Genomic DNA, 24,481 nt, shown 5'->3' with positions numbered 1-24,481 from the left:
TCTCTGGCTATATTTGAAATGACTTTTCAGGATGTTTTGCTAATCCAGGTCTTCTCTACAAGTATTTTTAAGATCTTCAAGAGAAGGAAAGAAGAAAAGCCTAAAGGCAAGTCATTTTTAAGTATATTTCATATTCCAAAGCTGCTGACATCAAAGAATCAGCAATTGTATTTGAAACTGTGATTAAACAAGTTAGATTTGAGTCATTACATAATAAAACAGAAAACCTAAAAGGAAAACGTTTAATTTACCATAATGATGGTGGTAAGCCCATCATATATTCAGTACTGGTGTACAAAGAGAATATTCTGTCAAACAGTTTATTAACAGCACATACAACACATTAACATTGCTTTGTTTAGTTCAGCGACCTCGCAGACAAAACCAAAATCCCCCACCCCAGTTAATCTCCCTCCTGGTATCTCCACAATGATAAAAATTAGAGTGGGTGGGTTAAGTTGCAAAAGTAAGGGCTCCAAAAAGTATAGGCAGTCATGACACCCACATGTGAGTTCAGAAAACCCACAATTTGTGGCTGTTGAGTATACTTAGTAGTCTGAGGGCCCAGAGTTTTCTCCCCAGGCTCCTAAACTCCAGTTTTAAGCAAATATGCATTAGTTCAATCAAGAAACCGATTAAGATAATTTCAACATCCCCTAACAGACCACAAAATGAACAAAGACAGCATTTTCTGCTAACTATTCAGCAATACTGACTTGGGGCAAGTACTTATTTGTAAAACTAGATAAACCCAGAAAGAATTTACCACATAGTGGAGAAGAACTGATGTCAAGTCAATGCTATCCATTTTCTTTTCCATATAAAGTTTTACTTCCAGCATAAAGGAAGGTATTTAGAGAAAAACATAAATTTTGTTCTAGTTACTGGACAGATGTATCTGTCTTTCATGGTTAAACTGAAAAGCCATGGATACAAGAATTTAGAACCTAGTATAGGGCCTGGCACGTAGGAAGGTAATAAATACTTCTTTGACTGAAAAATGAAATGGGACTTTTCATCTTCTTCATTACAAAAAATAATTCATGAATGAGAATAAAGTAGCTTCTCCTGTTAGGATTAAAAAAAAAAAACACAAACCTCAAATGTAGCTTCCAGAATCCTAATATAGTATTACTGACATAAAGAAATGATATCCTAGAAATAAGATACTAAATCAAAGATGCAATTTGTTTTACTATGGTGTGTTTAAATTATTTAAAAAAATTAGAAATACGTTTTGTATGTTTTTCCATAAAAAGATTAAAGATTAATTTTTAAGGCAAGTTAACCAAAACAGTGTATTATATCTATGAAGGGTACTAATATTTAAGTTAGCCATCTAAGCTTTTTATTCTTTCTTATAAAATTGAAGCTTTTGGAATTATGGTATTTTAATATAGATTCATTAAATGTAATCAAGGCTGTCTTGTTTTTTTTCCCCTGAAGGTAAACCTGACTAATGAAAAACACACCAAACACAGTGATTGCTAACCTCAGTTTCCAAACTCTAATCAAAATCCCCTGCAGTCTTACATCATGGTCACAGGTGTCATAGTACTACACATCTGCTATGTTATTTTACACTTTTCAATGAGAATTTGCACACTTAAATGTGTTCAACACTGAAAGTTAAATTCTGAAAGGATTTTGTGCTATCCTTATGGGCATTAATGAAGGACGTTAACTCTTACCTTTGTGAAGATGGCCAGGGGCATGCCATACTGGTCCTCCTCCAAGCCAGAAATCAGCCCTGGTATTAGGACCACCTGGCCGGTATTAGCTTGAGGTTGAACAGTAATCGGAGGACTATCTGAGGGCAAAGAGTCCTTTGGAAATGAGTTTGTCTGTTCTGACCCCACCTGTTCTCGTTCTTTCAAGGAGGAGTCCTCTAAGACAGTAGGATCCAAGGTCTCCCAGTCACTTTCTGAAGACTCTGGAGATGGGCGAGAAGGAGGTTTCAGATATTGATTGCTATCACTGGCTTCTTGTTCACTGCTATCATCTTCTACCTGGAACAAAGGTTCTTCAGTTTTGATGGCTGCATCTCCTCCATGGTTTCCCAGGATTTTCTTGACAGTTCCCAAGTTGGTATTTGAAATGTCAGAAGCAGGCACAGAAACAAATTCATCTGCAGGGGGATTACTTTCCTGAAGCCCAGCATCTTCAGACATACTTTTTCGGGGTCTATACTGAGAACTGTCACTGAGTCCATGTTCAATCATGCCTAAAACATACAATATTGGAGAACAGTTTGGCTTAGAAAAAGATATCAGAAGATAAGAGCTGTGTGTTCTGCTTTAAATAGTGGAACTCCTATAAAAATTTTTAAAGAGCTATGCTTACTCAAATTTTAATTGAAAAAAAGAAAATCTCAGACAAAAGAAAAATCTATTGTCAAAGTAAAAATATCCTATTAAAATAGACGGTGACCCTAACCACTTTGTCCTTGACAATTTTTATCATTCAAAGGTCCAGAATAAGTAAGAGAATGGAAACTGCTACCCTCTTACCTGGAAAAAGGGATAACACAGTCATCAGGGCACCCACCAATTTATTCACTGGAGAAATATAAAAGAGAACCTGAAATGGAGTCAATCAAAATTAAATTAGAAAATCCACAAGTCCACAATGACACTTTTTAAAAAAGAAAAAAGCAAAGAAGGGAGAGAAGAAAACTCTTCTTTATGGAAGTATAACAGCTAATAAATACAGAATTTATGACAGAATCAGAAAACCATGGTTCAAGTAAAAATTACCAACGGATGCTGAAACTATTGTGCAAGGCTCTTGGGCAACAGGATATTTATTCATATTAGCTTCAAATTTATCGTCCCACAGTTCACCTATTAATTGCAAAGGAAAATAACAAGTACTAATATGAAGAAACCTGGCGATCACCATCTTAGTCAAATGATCAAACTTCATATCACCAATAAGAGAACAAGCAGTTATGGGCCTCCAGTTATGATGCCCCAGGAGGACACATCACTACCTATACAATATTCTTGCCAAAAAAGTTTAATCTGAAATGAGAAAAAGGAAAATAATCATACAAATCTAATATAAAAATGCAACTAATCTGGATTATTAAAAAAAAAAATCCATGTTATAAAAACAGAGAAACAAAACAAGAAGCGAGGTGGTAGAACTGTTTGAGATTAAAGAGAGCTAACAATGCAATACATGATCCATGGTCCCCAGATTAAGAAAAGCAAACAGTTTATAGCACATTATTATGATACCTAGGGAAATCTGAAAAGGCACTGTACATTAGATATCATTTATTATCTCAGTGTTAAATTTCTCGAATAGGAAAATACTTTTGTTATGTAGGAATATACCCTATTCTTTTTTAAAAGGTTTTATTTATTTACTTTTGGCTGTGCTGGGTCTTCATTATTGTGTGGGCTTTTTCTTTAGTTGCAGAGAGCTGGAGCTCGGAGAAGGTGATGGCACCCCACTCCAGTACTCTTGCCTGGAAAATCCCATGGATGGAGGAGCCTGGTGGGCTGCAGTCCATGGGGTCGCACAGAGTCGGACACGACTGAAGTGACTTAGCAGCAGCAGGAGCTACTCTCCAGGTGTGGTGTGACAGCTTCTCATTGTGGTGGCGTCTCTTGTGGAGCATGGGCTCTAGGGCTCACAGGCTTAGCTGTCCCACAGCATGTGGGATACTCCTGGATCAGGGATTGAACCCATGTCTTCTACATTGGCAGGTCGACTCTTTACCACTGAGCCACCAGGGAAGCCCCAGGAATATACCTTTATTCTTAAGAAATATATCTGAAAATGTTTAGGGATGAAGTACCGTGGTTCTACAAATTAGTTGAAAATTATTATGATTCAGGGGGAAGAATGAATGTATATAAAACAATGTAATGCAGAAGTGGCAAAATGCTACAACAGATGAAGGATGTAAAGTGTCCATTATAAAATTATTCCATCAACTTTCTTGTAGGGTTTTCAGAATAAAAATTGAGGGATAGGGTTCAGTTAGATACACAACTACAACTAACACTAGTGATAATTAAATGAGATGAAAAAACAAGCATATAGTTGCTGAGGTGAGTTTTTTTTCTTTGTTTTAACAATTAAATCATTTAGTAGCACGAAGTCATATCTAATAAAGCATGGTGCCCACAATCACCTGTGCTCTCCTTAAACATTGATGATTTAAGGAGTAGTGTGCAAATACAGAGAAACCAAGACTTGCATTAAAGGATGTCTTTACCAAGTGAATATAAAAAGGGTATACCTATGATTTGCCATGTTAAATAAAGTCTACTTGATCATAAATGTGGCTAGACTAAGTATTATTTTGCAAAATTTTTTTTTCAGATATATGTAACCATGTGTGCTGCGTTGAAAAACATTTTTTTACAATTATAAGTTGCAATAAAAATTTGAAACTTACAACTAAACAACAAAAAACCAAATCTGATTAAAAATGGGTATAGGATTAGGGAAGACATTTCTCCAAGGAAGATATACAAGTGGCCCACAAAAACATGAAAAGGTGCTCACATAACTAATTATTAGGAAAATGCGAATCAAAACCAGGAGATACTACCTCACACCTATTAGGATGGCTACTATCAAAAAACAAGCAAATAACAAATGCTGGATAGAATGTGGAAAAATTGGAACCCTTGTGCACTGTTGGTAGGAATGTAAAATGGTGAGGCCACTATGGAAAACACATCAGTTCCTCAAAACATTAAAAACAGAACTACCATGTGATTCAGAGATGCCACTTCTAGGTATACACTCCAAAACACTGAAACCAAGGCCTTGAAGACATTTACACAGACCCATGTTCACAGCAGTATTATTCATGAGAGCCAAAAGGCGGAAGCAACCCAAGTGTCCATCAATGAATGAAGGGATAAAAAAATGCTCTATGTACATGCAATGGAATATTATTCATCCTTAAAAAGGAAGGAAATTCTGACATCTGTTGTACATGGATGAACCTTGAGGACACTGTGCTAAATGAAATAAGCCAAACACATATGATTTCACTTGTGAGAAACCTAGAATAGTCCAGTTTATAGAGACAGAAAGTACAAGGGTGGTCGCCAGTGGTGGGAGAAGGGGTGAAAGTGGAGTTATTGTTTAATGGGTAGAGTTTTGGTTTTGCACAATGAAGAGAGTTCTGAGGACAGATGGTAATACCACAACAACGTGAACACACTTAATGCTATGAAACTGCACACTTGAAAATGGTTAAGATGGTTAATTATATGTTACATGTATTTTACAACTAAGAGCTTTTTTTAAAGGTTGAAATATTGCACTAGTACATGCTTCATTCTTTTTTTTAAATTTACTTTCCTGTTTGAAGAAAGAATACATATTCATTCAGAAAACCAGAATAAAGAAAAGTATTTCCTTGTTAAAAAATATGCATGGTCACCAAACTGTTGCTGTCTTTCCTTCCAATCTCATTTAAATGAATAAATACATTTATTTATAAAATCAGAATCCTGGGCTTGATATGTAGTTGGATCACCATTTTTCACTTAACATGCTATGAAACATCTTTCCAATAATAAAACCACTCAGAATCTTTTTTGTTGTTTGGAATTATATACAAGATAAATCAAAACTTAAGTTATCCATTGATAATTTATTATTAAACATGATTCTGTGAAAGAATCTCTTGGAGCTCTGTGTCAACTCAGATAAATTCTGGAAAATAAATCTCTTAAGAGGACAATTACTGGGCCAAATGGATAAACATTTTTATGATAATGAATTATACTGGACATTGTGAATGACTGACCTTCCAACATCCATTCCATCTCTATTGAGCACAGTAATAGTGACCACAGATCCAGGGATGGCTCCTGGCTAGTCTAAACCAGAGGTCAGCAAACTTTCTATAGAGGGTGAGATAGTAAGCATTTTTCATTTGTGGGCCATTTGGTCTCTGTTCCAACTACTTAACTCTCCCACTGTAGTGCAAAGGCAGCCATAAACAATAAGTTGAAGAATGGCTGAAACTGTGTTCCAAGAAAACTTCATTTACAACAATAGCTGGTGGGCCAGATTTGGCCCTTGGGCTTAAGTGTGCAGACCTTGGTCTAAAATCCCTTATAATTTTTTATCTAAAATCATGGTAATCCCATCCCTTTGTACCAGAGAGTGCATCTGGAACCCAGACTTAAGCCAATCAATACAGGCATTTCTTTAGCAACAATTATTAGTTCTGAGTAGGCATATGGCCTCACAGGCCCAAATGAATTGAAGGGAAGAATTCTCATTAAATTAGGGAAAAGATATTATCTCTGCCACTAGCATATAGATGAGGCAGCATATAGCTCAACTACTGTTGGCAGTAATCCTATACTACAAGGGAAATCAGGCTCAAGATAAAGCTAGCATTGTGGACTGTAGAGCAAAGAGATGAAAAAAATCTAGGTAATTAATTATATTATCAAACCATTCAGTCAACATACTCTCAAGTCTGAAGCAAGCCAATACATTTTTTAAGTCAATTTAGACTGAGTTTTGGGGACTTCCCTAGTGGTCCAGGGGAAGACTCTGGACTCCTACTGCAGAGGGTGCAGGTTCCATTCCTGGTCAGGTAACTAAGATTCCGCATGCCAATGCAGCACGGCCACATATGCATACATACATAGAGTTCTCTATTACCTATATAGTCAAAACCACCTTGATAACTGAATACTATCAAACTGCCTCCAGAAAACACTGCACGAATTCACACTTCTATAGTAGTAAAAAAGAATACGTACTTTAAGCTCACCACAATTTGATAGCCAAAAAACTCTTAATTTATACTTTAGTTTTATTTTAAGAAATGTCAATAAATGTTAAATATTCCATCCATTCAAATCTCACCTTTTTTTCAAGAAGAATTAGTTTAAATAGGATTAGAACCTGAAGAAAGAAAAATAATATTGTATTAAAATAAGAAATCCAAGCCTATTATTCATTTGCCTTTGTCCTTCCTCAAACATAACCATGTAACATTGAGTCAATAATATTAAATAATTCTAGTGCTTTAAAAATAATTGAAAATCATGAACTTATACTGAGAAATTAAGTATCTGAGTTCTCTAAAAAATGTGATGCTGCTGCTGCTGCTGCTAAGTCGCTTCAGTCGTGTCCAACTCTGTGCAACCCCATAAATCACTATCAAATTGGACTTTTGGGAGGAAGTTGTGCCATTTTTTGCTTGAACTATCTGCAAGCCCGTTAAAGGGAAGGTACTTTTCATTTACTTCTGTTTGTCCAGGGCACTCACAGAGCAGACACTCACTATATGTGTTAAGGGAACAATCAATGCGTGTATGCCCCAGTCAAAAGATGTTAAGTATAGATATTTTGCTGGAAAATGTTTCACTCTCAGGGCAGCATACAAAATAGTCTACAAGATTAATTAAAACGTATTTCTTTCACATGTTGTATACACACACACACACACACACACACACAGACACATACACATATACACACAATGGACTACTACTCAGGCATAAGAAACAATGCCATTTGGAGCAATACGGATGGACCTGGAGATTATCATACTAAATGAAGTAAGTCAGAGGGAGAAGACAAATGCCATAGGATATCACTTACATGTGGAATCTAAAATACAATGCAAATAAACTTATCCATGAAATAGACTCACAGGCTTACAGAACAGATTTGTGGTTGCCAAGTGTGTGTGGCGGAGGTTGTGAGGAGTGATTGAGAGTTTGAGATTGGTGGATGCAAACTATTTACGTACACAATGGATAAACAAGGTCCTGCTATATAGCATAGGGAACTATTCTCAACATCCTGTAATAAACCATAGTGAAGAAGAATAGAATAAAATAAAACATGTTTCTTTCCACTCTAATTTCATAATATCCAAAATATCAACAACTGTATAAAAAAGTATCCTATCCTGCACTGAAATAAACAGACACCGTGTACTTTTAGAAATTTCTATTATATAAGCACTACCAACACTTTTAACTTTCTATCATTATGACAGCTGTCTCAGAAAAATTAAAACATGGTTATGCCATAATCTGCATTAGACCATGCAGCTCATGAAATCTGCCTAGTTAAATGAACATAATTTGAGTACATCATAAATTTAAATAAGGTATCATACCTTGTGTCGAAAATGAAGCACAAGATCCCGAGGAGATAAACCTATAATGTTAAAAAAAGAAAAGAAAAGCTAATCTGTGACTATAACCTACTGTTTTTGTCAAAGGAAGTTTTAATCTCCTCCAAAAAGTTAGGTAAAAGTAGGGCTATGCAAAATTTAAATATTTATGTAATATCTGATTATGTACACATACAAACAGAACTTCAACACTGTCGCACAGAACGTCCTGAAATAATGGAAATATTCTAAATCTACATTGTCCAATAGAGTAGACGTAAGTGGCCACTGAGTACTTGAAATACAGCAACTGACAAACTGATTTTTAAATTTTATTTAACTTCTATTAATTCTAATCTAAATGTAAACAGTTATTTGTGTCTAGAGGCTCATGTTGTGGCTGTGCAACTCTCACACCTTCTCCCCATTCTAAAGCCATCCTACAAATTACACAAGTTTAGAAATCATGAGGCTTTACTTCACAGTAGCAGTCAATCATTTAAACAAGGTTTTTGGGCACTATACCCCATAGGTATTATTTCTGAATCACAGGCTTCTCTTATCGCCTGTCGTAAGACAAGATAAATTTATTCAGAGAAAAATATATCCTCCGAAAAGGAGTTTTATAACCAGTTCACATTACACATAAGACTGCAAAAGTGAACCTAGCACAGTTTGGCTACTTTATGCTAAAATTCGAAGTGAGTGAGCACAAATCACTGTGTGATCAAGATGTGATCATGATTCTTTTTAAAAAATAATTAGGAAAATGACTTTTACTGAGTGCCTGACACACCAATGGATGTTCTTGGTTGTGAAAATAGCATAAAACTCCCACTTGAAAAATCTTGGAATAGAAAGACACTACTAAGCAGATCTCTCTCTCCCTCGCTCTCCCTGTGTTATGACAAGGAACTGACCTATCAGCATTAACGTAAGGAAAAGAAAAACTTCCATTATTATTCTGAAAAGCTGAAATATGCTTTATACAATAATGCTTCTAAATTTTGGTTGGAGAATTTAGATACCATATAGAAATGTAACTCTGATCATGAAGTTTTACATGCAACCAACATGCCAAACAAAAAGAAAAGAGGGCATTTCTTCTGACTTGTAGAAAAAGCGACTTACCAAGATATACCTGGGATCCTTCTAACGAAGTTCCTCCCAGGGAACTATTCATATGTTCATAGAGCTCCTATAAAATAAGATTCAGTTTAGAACACTTTACCATCAGTTTAGACACTGAATCAGAAATAGAATGACCAGGAGAAAACTGGTTCTTTGAAGCAGTTTTGTCTCTTTGAAACTCTGCCAGTTTCCAGCACTCCTTCTTTCTGTACCTCTATATTTTAGAGCTTGATCCATTCCCATGGTGGTATGGATTCCTAGGATAAATTCCCTCTGTGTCCTTGCTAAATAACTCTCTCTCTCTCACTAGAATCCAGGGGAGATCCATGCTGTATACAATAATGGCAGCCTTGAGAAAAACATTATTCTTCAGTAAAATAGTCATGTAGTTTTTCTGTGCTTTTTGATATGGGAGTTAGGATCCAGAAGCCTGATATATAAACATACGGTGCAGGGTATTAATGAGATAACAATTGTAGAGAAGCAATGCCATAGCAAAAGGGCTATTATCCACTAACAGAAATATTTGTTATAATCAACTGTAGTCATCATTTCCTAATAAAAGATAGTTTTGTTAAATTTACTAAGTAGAAATTGTACATTTTGGGCAGATCTTTGGCCCTTCAATGTTATTTTCAAAGAAGAATGTCTTTCTTAAGTTAATAAACCATCTCTCACAATATTAAAGATCTACTTGATTCATGAATCTGTCTTCAGACACATCCATGGAGGATAAAAAGTTACCTTTAGAATGGAAATTTGTGAAAAATCCTTCTCTTCAAAATATGCATGTGTAATGAGTTGAAGTTTTGCTTGGAGTAAGCCATAGAGAGGCTTAAAGAAAAAGAGAGATTACCATTAGTTTGATAATAGTAAAAACAAAACAAACACCCCACAATTTTTTAACTTGAAAAGACCAGAAAGGAAAAAGTTACTGACAAAGTTAGTATCTTATTATTGCCTGGAGAATCCCAGGGACAGAGGAGCCTGTTGGGCTGCCATCTATGGGGTTGCACAGAGTCGGACACAACTGATGCAACTTAGCAGCAGTAGGAGTAGCATTCACAGTTGAATGTTGTTAAGTCATGTGTTCTAGTTCCTGGGGTGCAGGTACAAAGTAACCACCACTCAGAGCACTGGGTTGAGACTGTGGGCACAGACCTCCGGCGTGTTGCTCTGGTCACTCAGTCACATAACTCTGGGCACTTAACCTTTCCACATCTGCTGCCTAATGTAAACACAGGTATATGGAAGGATAATCCCATGGAGAGAGGAGCCTGGCAGGCTACAGTCCAAGGGGTCACACAGAGCTGGACACGAGTGACTGACTAACACTTTCACATTGAAAAGCACTTACTAGACCATGTGGCTATAGAAAGCACTTAAATGTTAGCCATTAGTATCATACAATTTAAAACATCGTAATTCTGCATACTGTTCTGCTAGGCTGTGGTTACATTTAATCATCCTTGCAGCACTCAGTTCTTATATCTAGTTGAACACTCATGATTAAGTTCATTTTGCCTTTTTTGGCCTTCAGTAGGGGCTTAAAATCTAAAAAAAACTACTAGTCTGTGTCCTTTATTATATTCTATATAATATTCTTTTGTGTATCTGAAAACAAAGTTACTCCTTAATTCTTACCTATTTATTAAAACCCTCTTCCTACCATTTCCATCCTTTTATGTTCTTTTCTTATGCTGGGAAAGATTGAAGGCAAAAGGAGAAGAGGGCGGCAGGGGATGAGATGGTTGGATGGCATCTCTGACTCAATGAATTTGGGCAAACTCCAGGAGATAGTGAAGGACAGGGAGGCCTGATGTGCTGCAGTCCATGGGGTTGCAAAGAGTCGGACACGATCTAGCGACTGAACAACAATAAAATGTTCTTTTCTAGATGTTTTCTGGTTTCTATGTCCTTTTCAGGATGCAGAAACTAATGCTGCATATATTCTCTAACTAGTTAAAACAAGTTAATAGTTTTATCCCCCAGTATCCCAGTTAATGAGCTTTCCTGGTGGCTCAGTGGTAAAGAACCCGCCTGCCAATGCAGGAGATGTGGGTTTAATTCTTGTCGGAGGACATGGCAACCCACTCCAGTATTCTTGCCTGGAAAATCCCATGGACAGAGGAGCTTGGCAGGCTACAGTCCCTGAGGCTGTACAACTTAGCGGCTAAAACAACAACAAAAGTCAATAAAAATCATTATGTTTCAATGTAAGATAGCAATCAGAAAAAAAAAATATCTTGCACTTAATAAATTAAAGTACTGATTAAGAATCTCAGAAGATATTTATTGAATGAATAAACATCAACCAGAGCACTCTGTGCTAGACTCTGGCAGGCAACAACAAAAATCCTGGTTAATATATCATTATTACTATCTAAACCCACTCCAGTGTTCTTGCCTGGAGAATCCCAGGGACGGGGGAGCCTGGTGGGCTGCCATCTATGGGGTCACACAGAGTCGGACACGACTGAAGTGACTTAGCAGCAGCAGCAGTAGCAGCACCAAACATATTTTTAAACATAGGCTAAAAGGCAGTATGAACCATTGGATATTTCTGTGTGAGCCAGCTCTCTCCATCTCCCTGCCTGTTTTATCTGTCCAATAAAACTGGATTTTCACTGCAATTTTATCGTTAGCAGTTACATGTCTCTGAGAGACATTTTTTGTCTGAGATGTAACTTTATTTGTGAAACAAGAACAGTAAATACTTAGATCTCTCTTCTTATGAGGTTTAAAATGACAAGGCTATCTAAAAAGTGCCTGCTATAGAATATCTGACATACAGGCACTTGATAAATGGCACCATTATTATTGTTCTTTGAAGAATGATTGTTCAGGAAGCCTTTCAAAATGGTGTATTCGTCCAACATTCAGCACTCCTATACATTGGTCATCTGGTCCAGTATATAAAAAAAATTCACTGATATATATTTTTTCGGGCTACCCTTCGAGAAACTATGTACAGGAATCGGATTAGCAATCTACCAATTTTCTGATATTAAAATCTTTTATAATCATTTCTTTTCTAGGAGACTATTCTTGCCCTATGTTTAAAATTACTATCTGGGAAGAAATACCCTGATCCTTCAGATCCTATTAGTAAGGTCCATATTATTAAATTATTTTTAAAAATATTTCTCTGTTTAGCTGTGCCGGGTCATAGTTGTGGCCTATGGGATCTAGTTTGCAGACCAGGGACCAAACCCCCTGCAGTGGAAGCACAGCGTCTTTACCACTGAACGGCCAGGGAAGTCCCTCTCCTCATTCCAATAATGCTTTATTCTCAAATAAAAAGCTGCCATGAGTGTTTGATATTAACAGGTTATTTAGTCACTTACCAGCTTGCTTAGAACACAGACACTTTTTTGAACAGTCTCTCTGGTGATATCTGCTTGCCGTACTTTCAATGCCTATTATAAACAAATAGTCACTATTAGAAATTTTTCATGGAAATATTTAAAAATCATTGTTTCAATATAAGATAGCAATCAGAAAAAAAATACTTGCACTTAATAAATTTAAAAGTACTTACTGAGAATCTCAGAAGACATTTATTGAATGAATAAATGTCAACCAGAGTACTCTGTGTTAAGACTCTGGCAGGCAATGGGAATGTAAGAGTGAGAGACCGTCTCTGCTCTCAAGGAATTTATAGTCTGGTGGAGAATACTTTATGCGTAAATTGCCACAATCATAATGCAAACCAGTCATCCTTGGTTCCAGTTTTAAAATGGATACTCCTTTCAGAGACTTTTGTTTCTGGTGAGAAGGGGATAGTTTAAGAGCTTGTTTCTCCAGAGATGGAAGAATCGTCAGCAGTTTTGTTATGGTGGTTATTCTCCACTGTTGGGAGTCTGTCCTGGCACACCTGTATCGTACTGTAGTCCAGTTCTGAGCCAAAACTCAGGTCCTGGTGATTTTGAGGATGACCACATAAGATTTCTGCAGTTCTCTGCTAGGAAACAAGACTTGATCAACCCCAGGAAAGGCTGTGAGGGCAGTAAGAGCGACTCTTCCCCTTCTCATGTACTGCCTGACATCTCCTTGGCTCTGAGTCTTCAACTGCCTGAGAACTGATGATCTGTTGTTAAATTACATTGAGAGTAGAGCCTTTCTTCAATCTGCTTCTACCTCTTTACCTTTATTGGATTCATCCATCAGGTCTCACCTTTGTTCAAAGGGAATGAAAGGCTTTCTCCTAGGCTCTATGGCCTCTGATGTCTGGTTTATCTGTCTAGTTATCAGAAAAGGAGAGAACAGCTTGGAGAAATGGGCAACCCTAATAGACTAAAGTGGGTCAGACTCAGGAGGTAAGGGAGACAGGCAGTATGGAGTGCCACTTAAAGGATGTCTAGGCAGAGCATGAGAACTGCTGTTAATAACAACAGTACTGGAGAAATAATTTTACTAGTGATTATACAACTTATTGGAGAAAGGAATGGCTACCCATCCCAGTATTCTTGCTGGGAGAATTCCATGGATAGAGGAGCCTGGCAGGCTACAGTCCATGGGGTTTCAAAGAGTCAGATACAACTGAGCAACTAACACACACACATACAATTTACAGGGGTAAAAGGTGGTAAAAGGAACAGATTTCCAAGAAAAGGCAGCAGCTTGATTCATTCCATCTAGTAATATCAATGTGCAAGGGTAACAGTATGTGAAGAAATCAAATACAAATTCTCAGATTTCTTTATCTCTAAATTCAGTTATTCATTTGAAGGGCTTCCCAGGTAGCTCAGCTGGTAAAGATTCTGTCTACAATGCAGGAGACCCTGGTTCGATTCCCGGGTCAGGAAGTTCCCCTGGAGAAGGGATAGGCTACCCACTCCAGGAGTTTTGGGCTTTCCTGGTAGCTCAGACAGCAATGTGGGAGACCAGGGTTCGATCCCTGGGTTGGGAAGATCCCCTGGAGGAGGGCATGGCAACCCACTCCAGTATTCTTGCCTGGATGATCCCCATGGACAGAGGAGCCTGGCGGGCTACGTCCATGGGGTTGCAAAGAGTCAGACACGACTGAGCGATTCAGCACAGCACAGAATTCACCTGAACCACAAACATTTACAATGTGTTTCCTTGGTTCTAGGCCCTGTGCGTGGAGGGTTATTTCATGTAGTTTACTAGCTTGTTTATGCTGGAATTTACTTATTACTTTCTAATGGTTCAGGGAAACACACACAGACAAAGCAAATGTGGTAGAATATTAACAATGGCTGAATGTAGATGGTTGGTATACAGGTATTTATTGTACCATTCTTTTAATTTATCTGTGTTTGAAACGTTCATTATAAAAATTGAAAGAAAAATTTTTATGTCTAAGTTAATTACCCACCTGAGGAAGCTTTTAAAACTTTGTGATCGCCTAGGATCAATTATTAGAGATTCTAATTCAGTTTGTAGAAGGAAAGGCCCAGCAATTATGCTTAAATTAAAAAGCTTCCAGGTAGTTCTGGTTAAAAACCAGTGTTTTAGAGCAGTGGTTCATCATCTGGCCTGCATATGAGAATCACCTGGGGAGCTTTTAATAATCCTGATGCCAGAACATTAACTCAGAATCTCTGGAGTGGGGACCCAGTCATCCCTACTTATCTAAAACTCTCCAGGTGATTCCAATGTGCAGCTGAGAACTACTTCAGGCTTCCCAAGTGGCACAAGTGGTAAAGAATCTGCCTGCCAATGCAGGAGACCTGGGTTTGACCCCTGGGTTAGGAAGATGCCTTGGAGAAGGAAACGGCAACCTACTCCAGTATTCTTTTTTTAAAAAATTAATTTATTTATTTTAATTGGAGGCTAATTACTTTATAATATTGGCCTACTCCAGTATTCTTGCCTGGAGAATTCCATGGACAGAAGAGCCTGGCGGGTTACAGTCTGTGCGGTCACAGTCGTACATGACTGACACATACCAGTACCACTACTTCAGAGTATTAATGATTTCATAAAAGGAAAGCGATCTACTCAGAAAAGGTATCCCCACTGCAAAAAGAATGGTGGTGCTCAGAAATACAGCAGGAAAGGTGAAGCTACCCATCTCGGTTTATTTGAATTTATTAATCAGAGCTATTATACTAAGTTAGGCATTAAGAGGGCAGGTAAGTTTAAGAATGATCAAAATCTTATAGATAATTAAGATAACTTGTGAGTAGTTTGCAGCTACTGTCAGTACTTTCCACTATTTCTAGAAAGCTTCTAAAAAAAAGAAAAACACTCATTACCGTTCCTTTTTTTAAGGTTTCATACCAAACATTAGAAATAGAAAACTCAAGGATACCATGAAATTGAAATACAGTATTCTGAAGATAAATGGATAGTTTAGGTATCACTATCTAAAAACAATGTACCAAACATTATGATACAAATATAGTCACTAATCTCAACTTAGAAAAACATTCATGTGAATTAACTGGTACAGTAGAGAAAACAGCTAAACAGTTTATAAAAATTTAAAACTATATTACAGGTACCACATAAAAGATAAAGGCTTATGTATTTCCCCAGATTCTACATCTTAAGTGGCCAGTACAAGGAGTTTTCAAGTGTTTTTTTGCTTTTCATTTTAACTGTCTTACCTTGGCTTCAATTTGTCGATAGCAAGAGATACCATATATAGTGGCTCCATTTCCATTTCTGGGTGGCAAGTGAAAAAACACAGTATCTAAGAGATATACAGAAAAATGTAAATACCAAAGTAGACTACTTATATTTAATAATCAACTCTGACATTAGTATAATGCAGTCATTGAAACAAAAATGGTGAAGTAACAGGAACCCATGTCAGATTTATTTCTAGCATCAAACCACTAGTTTCTTAGAATTCCTCTCACTGCCTTTCAGTGTATACTCATCACACAAAAAGCTCTAGAGGCTGAATTGTAACAGGATGAATTGAGACTACAGCTGCCCTTCTCAGAAAATACTTTATTATACAGGATTATCCCAGATTAAAAGAAAGTAAAGAATCATACAAACCAAAGGCAACACAGAAATTTTGAACAGATCCAGGAAATTCTTAGGACAATTGAGGAAATCTGAATGTAGGCTGGATAGAAGGTGGTATTATGGAATTACTGTTAAATCTCTTAGCTGTGGTAAAGGTCAAATCCAAAGTCATCCCAGGAATGATCTTATTTTTAGAAAATGTCAGCTGAAGTATTTACAGATAAAGCGTCATGATGTTTACAACTGACTTTCAAATAGTATAGGCAAAACCGTGAAAGTGTTAGTTGCTCAGTCGTGTCTGACTCTTTGAAACCCCATGGACTACAGCCTGCCAGGCTGCTCTGTCCATGGGATTCTCCAGGCAAGAATACTGGAGTGGGCAGCCATTCCCTTCTCCAGGGCATCTTCCTGACTCAGGGATCGAACCTGGGTCTCCAGCATTGCAGGCCAATTCTTTACCATCTGAGCCACCAGGGAAGTATAATATAGGCAAAACCGTAGACATATATAAAGAAAATCCGTCAAATATTTACTATTCTTCCAACTTTTCTGTATGTTTAAAAGCTCTCATACTAAAAATATTTTTACAAAAAGATTTGTGAATTGGCTATTCCCGGATACAAAATAAAAAGTTAAAAAGGTTTGTGAGGTTAAAAATACAGCATTTAAATTTTATGTTAAACTGCATAGTAGGATTTGCCTCATTTCATACAAAAAGTAATAAATTTTAGAAAAACAAGCAACCAAACCAAGTTTAATCTGGTGTCTTGGAAGAGCCTATAAAACCATGATAAAGCATATTTCTTCATTAAGCCATTCAAAGCACTCATGTATAGGGTGATAGGCGATTCCGTACTAACTTCACAGCGCTGCTTTCTTTGAGGGTGTTAACACGCTCCTCATGCATGAAAACTTTTAAGCAGACTGTGATGGCAATGCTTCAGGAGGAGAAACAACCCCAGGTGTTTTCAGGTGGGCACTGGGAGATGAAGCTAGTCAACCTGTAGCTAGAGCTTCAGTCAGCCTGCAGCTGGTGCAGGTAACCTTCCTGAGTTTGCCTCTGAGAGGAGTCTGAGGTTTAAATACCGAAAGTGCTACCAATAGCAGATGTCCTAATATGGCTAATCTCTTACCTTGGCCAGAGCTCTTGGCAAAAGAGTGGCCAATGTTCACCAACCATTGCCAATATAAGCCTGGCACTCCTCTGCAGATCCTCTAGTATAAATAACTAACTGGTCATCTTCAAACAAGCATTTAAATATTTTATGAACAATCACTAGGCCAAATGTCTTTCCTTACCAAAGTACTCAGACTCTAAGATGTCTGAGCAAATGTGAAAAAAACAAAAAAGGCACCTACTGATTGCTCCACTGTCTGTTTACATACCTTCTTGGTAGTTGTGTGCGCCATCTGGTAGGGCAAGGAAGGGCAAATACTTCCACTCTTCAGGTAAGGTGTGACTATCATGTCCATCTCCTGGGATCAGGGGTGGGTAAGAGAACTCGACCTAAAATGGTAAGGAATGTTAGCCAACAGGGCGAAGATCAAAGGGAAAGTTATACCTCAACAGGCAAAAATGCTTTCAAACTCTCAATGACAGAAGTAAGGATAAGCCATGCTTGTTGACGCCATTTGACAATATCAATAAACCTATGGGTGTAGAAGAAAAAGAAAAAAGGAGGAAAAGGAGAAGAAAAAAAAAAAAGTAAGCCTTTCCCCTTTGTTGATTTAAAGGAGTTTAATTTTGATGTGTTTAAGGGTAGGGTGTAGGTGGTGGTGGTGACTGAATTGGAGATGTTTGGGAGTTGTTGCCAAATAGATCAATACCCAGTTGTGGATATGACTGGTGATAGAAGCAAGGTCCGATGCTGTAAAGAGCAATATTGCATAGGAACCTGGAATATTAGGTTCAAGAATCAAGGCAAATTGGAAGTGGTCAAACAGGAGATGGCAAGAGTGAACATCGATATTCTAGGAATCAGCGAACTAAAATGGACTGAAATGGGTGAATTTAACTCAGATGACCATTATATCTACTACTGTGGGCAGGAATCCCTTAGAAGAAATGGGGTAGCCATCATGGTCAACAAAAGAGTCCGAAATGCAGTACTTGGAGGCAATCTCAAAAACGACAGAATGATCTCTGTTCGTTTCCAAGGCAAACCATTCAATATCACAGTAATCCAAGTCTATGCCCCAACCAGGAACGCTGAAGAAGCTGAAGTTGAACGGTTCTATGAAGACCTACAAGACCTTTTAGAACTAACACCCAAAAAAGATGTCCTTTTCATTATAGGGGACTGGAATGCAAAAGTAGGAAGTCAAGAAACACCTGGAGTAACAGGCAAATTTGGCCTTGTAATACGGAATGAAGCAGGGCAAAGGCTAACAGAGTTTTGCCAAGAGAACGCACTGGTCATAGCAAACACCTTCTTCCAACAACACAAGAGAAGACTCTACACATGGACATCACCAGATGGTCAACACTGAAATCGGACTGATTATATTCTTTGCAGCCAAAGATGGAGAAGCTCTATACGGTCAGCAAAAACAAGACTGGGAGCTGACTGTGGCTCAGATCATGAACTCCTTATTGCCAAATTCAGACTTAAATTGAAGAAAGTACGGAAAACCAGTAGACCATTCAGGTATGACCTAAATCAAATCCCTTATGATTATACAGTGGAAGTGAGAAATAGATTTAAGGGACTAGATCTGATAGAGTGCCTAATGAACTATGGATGGAGGTTCATGACATTGTACAGGAGACAGGGATCAAGACCATCCCCATGGAAAAGAAATGCAAAAAAGCAAAATGGCTGCCCGGGGAGGCCTTACAAATAGCTGTGAAAAGGAGAGAAGCAAAAAGCAAAGGAGAAAAGGAAAGATATAAGCATCTGAATGAAGTGGTGTTGGAGAAGACTCTTGAGAGTCCCTTGGACTGCAAGGAGATCCAACCAGTACATTCTAAAGGAAATCAGTCCTGGGTGTTCATTGGAAGGACTGATGCTAAAGCTGAAACTCCAGTACTTTGGCCACCTCATGCGAAGAGTTGACTCATTGGAAAAGACTCGGAGGCCGGGAGGGATTGGGGGCAGGAGGAGAAGGGAACGACAGAGGATAAGATGGCCGGATGGCATCACTGACTCGATGGACATGAGTTTGAGTGAACTCCGGGAGTTGGTGATGGACAGGGAGGCCTGGCGGGCTGTGATTCACGGGGTCGCAAAGAGTCGGACATGACTGAGCGACTGAGCTGAACTGAACTGAACCAAATAGATAGTAACTGAAGACAGGGAGCCCTGAGAAAAACCAATATCCTCCTGAACTGAGTAGGAGAGAGCCAACAAAGGAGCCTGAGAAGTTGAGTCAAGATCTAGCTTTGCTTCCCATCAGTTGACTCCCTTGGTCCCAATACTGGAGCTTATGGTTTCAATGGGCTGTTAGCGGGGGTGAGTGGGCATTAACTACCACTTTAGGTTATTTTTTGCCCCCAGATTGAGAAATGATCAATGAAGTCTCTCTAATACTGTGTCTTATAGAAATAACAAAGTTTTTAGCATAAGCCCGCAGTTTCTGGCATTCCCCAGGTTTACCAGCATTTTTCCCTCTCCTTCTTTGTCTTTTGGTTGTCTCAATGAGAGCTGACAAAATTCAATACTGAAGACCTGGATTGTATCACACTGACTTACATTTAATTTTCTTTCAAAGTATACTTAAAAGGGATTTGCATTGCATCAGTAATAAATACACTAAAGTTGGAACAACATAGGGATGAGAATCACTTTTAGATCTCACCTTTAATGTGGAAGGACACGATGGCTGATTTCCCTACATTTAAGGTAATCAAGGTGCCACTAGTCATATGAGACTGATTATAAAAGGGCTTTAGAAATGATTATTTTTGACAGGTAATCTAGTGCCATACTGAAATGTTTAAATTTCCCTGCCCCCCACCTCCAAAAGCAATCAACATTTCAGTTTGAAAGCATTTTTCAAAGGTTTGGTTTATGGAGTCAAACTTTCTCTCCAAGATCAGGTATTTAATATCAGTTAACTGGAGGCATAAATAATCTCAAGTTTTATACTGGCAATTCTTCAAAGTGTGCTGCTGCAGCTAAGTTGCTTCAGTTGTGTCTGACTCTATGCAACCCCATAGACGGCAGCCCACCAGGCTCCCCCGTCCCTGGGATTCTCCAGGCAAGAACACTGGAGTGGGTTGCCATTTCCTTCTCCAATGCATGAAAGTAAAAAGTGAAAGTGAAGTTGCCCAGTCGTGTCCGACCCTCAGCAACCTCATGAACTGCAGCATTCCAGGCTCCTCCGTCCATGGGATTTTCCAGGCAAGAGTACTGGAGTGGGGTACCATTGCCTTCTCTGTCTTGAAAGTGTAAGGGGAGGCAAAATGTGCCATAAAGAGAAGGATGTAAGTTCAAAGCTGAAGCTATGAATCAGGTAGTTACAAAGTTAAAAAAGAAAAAAAATTACCAACTCAGAATCCTTGGTTTAACAGGAAAAACAACAAACCCCCCCACACAAAACACCAAGGAAATAAATTATTGTATTTTATGTAAACACTAAAGTCCAATATATAACACTTAACATAAGAAGACTTGGTAATATTACAAAATAATTTCATTTGAAAACCACTAATTTTAATGTATAGTATTTACTTAAAAAACATTTAGTATGGAATAAACATGCTTTTAAATAAATATAAGCATCATGGATTCAAATGATCACAAGTGTATATCAAGAAGTATGTTGCTCTTTATGATCCAAAAAGTTTTTGCCAACTAAAAATTATCACTTGAAACCTGTCTATACAAGGATTAGGTCACTAACCCCTGCAGTCACGGACCTTCAACATACTTTGCACGGAATTTAGGGCAGAGATTAGGAATGCGGAACTCTGTGCTCTCAGAAGAACTGGCAGAGCAGGCTGTCAGATTATTTTCAGAATATTTATGAGCCTAAATTCTTACATCTAAAATCTTAAAATTTAGATATAATTCTAAATTATATCTAGAAAAGCACTAAAATCATTGACAAGGATATCTGCTCCTTGTGACTAGCAGTAACCCTTTGCCAAATGTGTGCTTAACTCCATGTATCCCCCCTTCTCCAAAATCACACAGTATTGATATATATACTGACCTCCCCAGCTACCTCTTCAGAGCAGTTCCTCAGACGTTTCCTAGAGGCTGTCTCCAGGGCTATACTCCTCATTTTGCCCCCAAATAAAATTTAACTCACAACTCTTATGTTGCGCCTTTTTTTTTTTCATTCGACAAGTTTAATCGTGAAAATTCCAAAAGAAAGTAGTACAACAGTGCTCAATCTCTTATTTAAACATATGAAAGTAATTTCAAAATTTTTACTCATTATTGAAAAACATGAAAAAAATTATTCACACTTTGTGTTGACAAGAGTATGGGGTTTGGCTGTGTAACTATAAATTGGTACAGCAGTTTTGGTGGCTATTTGGCAGAATTATCAAATCAATAATACATTTACTCTGACTTAAGTTCTATTTTGGAGAAGGCAATGGCACCCCACTCCAGTACTCTTGCCTGGAAAATCCCATGGACGGAGGAGCCTGGTGGGCTGCAGTCCATGGGGTCGCGAAGAGTCGGACACGACTGAGCAACTTCACTTTCACTTTTCACTTTCATGCATTGGAGAAGGAAATGGCAACCCACTCCAGTGTTCTTGCCTAGAGAATCCCAGGGACGGGGGAGCCTGGTGGGCTTCCGTCTATGGGGTTGCACAGAGTCGGATACGACTGAAGCGACTTAGCAGCAGCAGCAGCAGCAAGTTCTATTTTAGGAATTTATTCCATGAATACACACAGATATTCACATGGAGCAGTACAAAAATGTTCACAGTAATATGACTTACTGTAGCGTAAAAATTGGAAAACTAAATATTCATCAGAGGATTGGTCAAGTAGATTTTACATCAGTTCTCTGCAGCTGTTAAAAAGAATGGTAGATTTATATATATAGATAAAGCAAGACAGGTGTGATATACTGTAAAGTAGGTAAAATAAAAGCCCTCCAGACATGTCCATCTCCTAATTCTCAGAATCTGTCCTTACTTTACTATGCAAAAGGGATGTTGCAGACAGGATTATCTCCAGATGGGGATTATCCAGGTGGTCCCAATGTAATCACAAGGCTCCTTATGAGAGGCAGAAGAGACAGAGTCAGAGACAGTGATGATGATTTGCTTCAAGATGCTTTGAAGATGGAGGAAGGCACTTGAGCCTTCAGAAGTCCCTTGAGCGAAGGAGTGCAGGTGATCTCTAGAAGCTGGAAGATGCAAGAAAACTAATTCTCCCTCAGATTATCCTGAAGCAACGCAGAGCTGCCAACACCTTGATTTTAGCCTTACTGAAACCCATTTCAGATTTCTGACCTCCAGAACTCTTAATAAATTTGCACTGTTTTAAGTGTGTGGCTTGTGGTAACAGCAATAGAAAATTAATGCAACTATTAAATTTAATGAGGAAGCAGGGTATCAGTAAATATAGTATAATCCTACTTCTACTGTAATCCCATTTATGCAAATAGTTACATAGCACATCTTTGTAAATGAATTAAAAAACATCCTTGAAGAGAAATGTTTTTTTAATTCATTTACCAAGATGTGCTATGTAACTATTTGCATAAATGGGATTACAGTAGAAGTAGGATTTATCTCTGGAGAGGTAAATAGAGTTGGAGATAAAGGAATATTCCTGCTTTTTTCTTTTCATCGTTTTTTAAAATTTCCAAGTTATAGAAAATTCGAACAATCTTATAACTTTCATCTGTATTCACAAACTGCTAATTTTTGTCCACATGTGCTTTATTTGTGTTGCACGTGTATACGGATACATTTTCTAAACCACTTGACGGTAAGTTGAAAATATTATCGTTTACTTTTAGGTAAACTGGTATTTATTTTTAAATGACTGCTTTTAGCATTTAAAAAAGGCAAAAGATAACCACAAGGAGTTCCAAATTTCTGAAGGAAATCTTATTTACATCCTATCATTTTGGAAGCAAAGGGAGGTGAAAAGATCTATTTTTCTGATGATTTAGTTAACAAGTTACCAATGGCCAGAGTCTAATTAATATCTGAGGCTATGTTATGTTCAATATATTCTCCTGATTCTACTGAAGGAAAATCTGCTTTGAGTGACTCTAGTTGGAATATAAAATATAGTCAACTCATCAAACTGTTTTAAGTGTAGATACTATGTATGCTCTAAGAATTCCATGAGTAAATTAAAGCAGCTTTAGACTGATTTGCACCCAGAATATTTTTAACAACACTTCTTTGGGAATATGTATTCAGAATTTCAAACAGCCAACTTTGGTGATACAACTTTTTACAAATTGAACATTGCCTATATTGTGTTGGCAACTTTCTAGAATTCTACTGGTTTACCTGCCACCAACAAATCTTTGCATTTGGAGATGGCTAAACTTGCTAATCAAGTTTATAACACTTCCACACAAACTCCTTTGTGTCTACACATAAACAATAATTTCAATATAGTTTTGTTTCATTATTTAGTCAACTCTCTACTGTTGAATATTTTTATAGCTTTTTTTTAAAACATTATTATTAGCTATACAGGACAGTTAAGTGTAATGTAATAAAAATATATATATATTTGACCTATGTCCCTGGTCCTAACCCTAAGCTCCTACAACCCTTTGGAATTTTCCAAGTGATAGGAACATCTTTTGTTATTCAAAAGAAGATGCTTGCAACCACGCCAGTGTCTGAAGGCTGGAGGAGAAGGGGAGCAAAGAGAACAAGATGATTGGATGGCATCACCGACCCAATGCACGTTAGTTTGAACAAGTTCCAGGAGCTGATGAGGGACAGGGTGGCCTGTCGTACTGCAGTTCACGGGGTTGCAAAGAGTCAGATACGGCTGAGCAACTGAACAACAACAAGCTAAGGAGGTGGACTCTAGGTGGGGTTAAATGACTCTGGAACCGGGCCTGGTCACCAGAATGAGAAAGCCTTGATTCAAAGCTAGGAACTGTCAGCTCCACCTCTCAATCTCAGGGAGGGGAGAGGGAGTGGAGATTGAGTTCAATCACCAATGTCTACTGATTTAATCCATCATGCCTATGTAATGAAACTTCCATAAAATCCCCAAACAATCAGGTTCAGGAAGCTTCTCAGCTGATGAAGACACTGAGGTGCTGGGAGGATGCTGTTCCCAGAGAGGACTTGCAAGTTCCATGCTTCAGCTCATATACTTTATCC

General features: G+C 37.9%; 1 protein-coding gene across 5 annotated transcripts in view; it reads right to left on the bottom strand.

Annotated features, from left to right (window-relative positions):
* AVL9 (AVL9 cell migration associated) overlaps nucleotides 1–24,481 on the bottom strand; it is a 58,941-nt gene that overhangs the window by 20,485 nt on the left and 13,975 nt on the right. For 2 of the 5 annotated variants that reach the window (XM_086396482.1, XM_086396485.1), the window contains exons 2-10: nucleotides 17,594–17,714; nucleotides 15,838–15,923; nucleotides 12,607–12,678; nucleotides 10,004–10,093; nucleotides 9,260–9,326; nucleotides 8,132–8,172; nucleotides 6,865–6,903; nucleotides 2,511–2,580; nucleotides 1,692–2,224 (exon numbers count right to left, since the gene is read on the bottom strand). In XM_086396482.1, the coding sequence (XP_086252608.1) occupies nucleotides 1,692–2,224; nucleotides 2,511–2,580; nucleotides 6,865–6,903; nucleotides 8,132–8,172; nucleotides 9,260–9,326; nucleotides 10,004–10,093; nucleotides 12,607–12,678; nucleotides 15,838–15,923; nucleotides 17,594–17,714 (1,119 nt within the window). The remainder of the gene's footprint in view (nucleotides 1–1,691; nucleotides 2,225–2,510; nucleotides 2,581–6,864; nucleotides 6,904–8,131; nucleotides 8,173–9,259; nucleotides 9,327–10,003; nucleotides 10,094–12,606; nucleotides 12,679–15,837; nucleotides 15,924–17,593; nucleotides 17,715–24,481) is intronic. The other 3 variants (XM_086396484.1, XM_086396486.1, XM_086396483.1) reach the window with 2 other exon arrangements.

This window comes from Bos grunniens, chromosome 4 (assembly GCF_055505025.1).
Source record: "Bos grunniens cultivar Pamir isolate PY7600 chromosome 4, Bosgru_T2T1.0, whole genome shotgun sequence".
Classification (NCBI taxonomy): Eukaryota; Metazoa; Chordata; class Mammalia; order Artiodactyla; family Bovidae; genus Bos; species Bos grunniens.
This window is presented reverse-complemented; position numbering and strand designations above follow the sequence as displayed.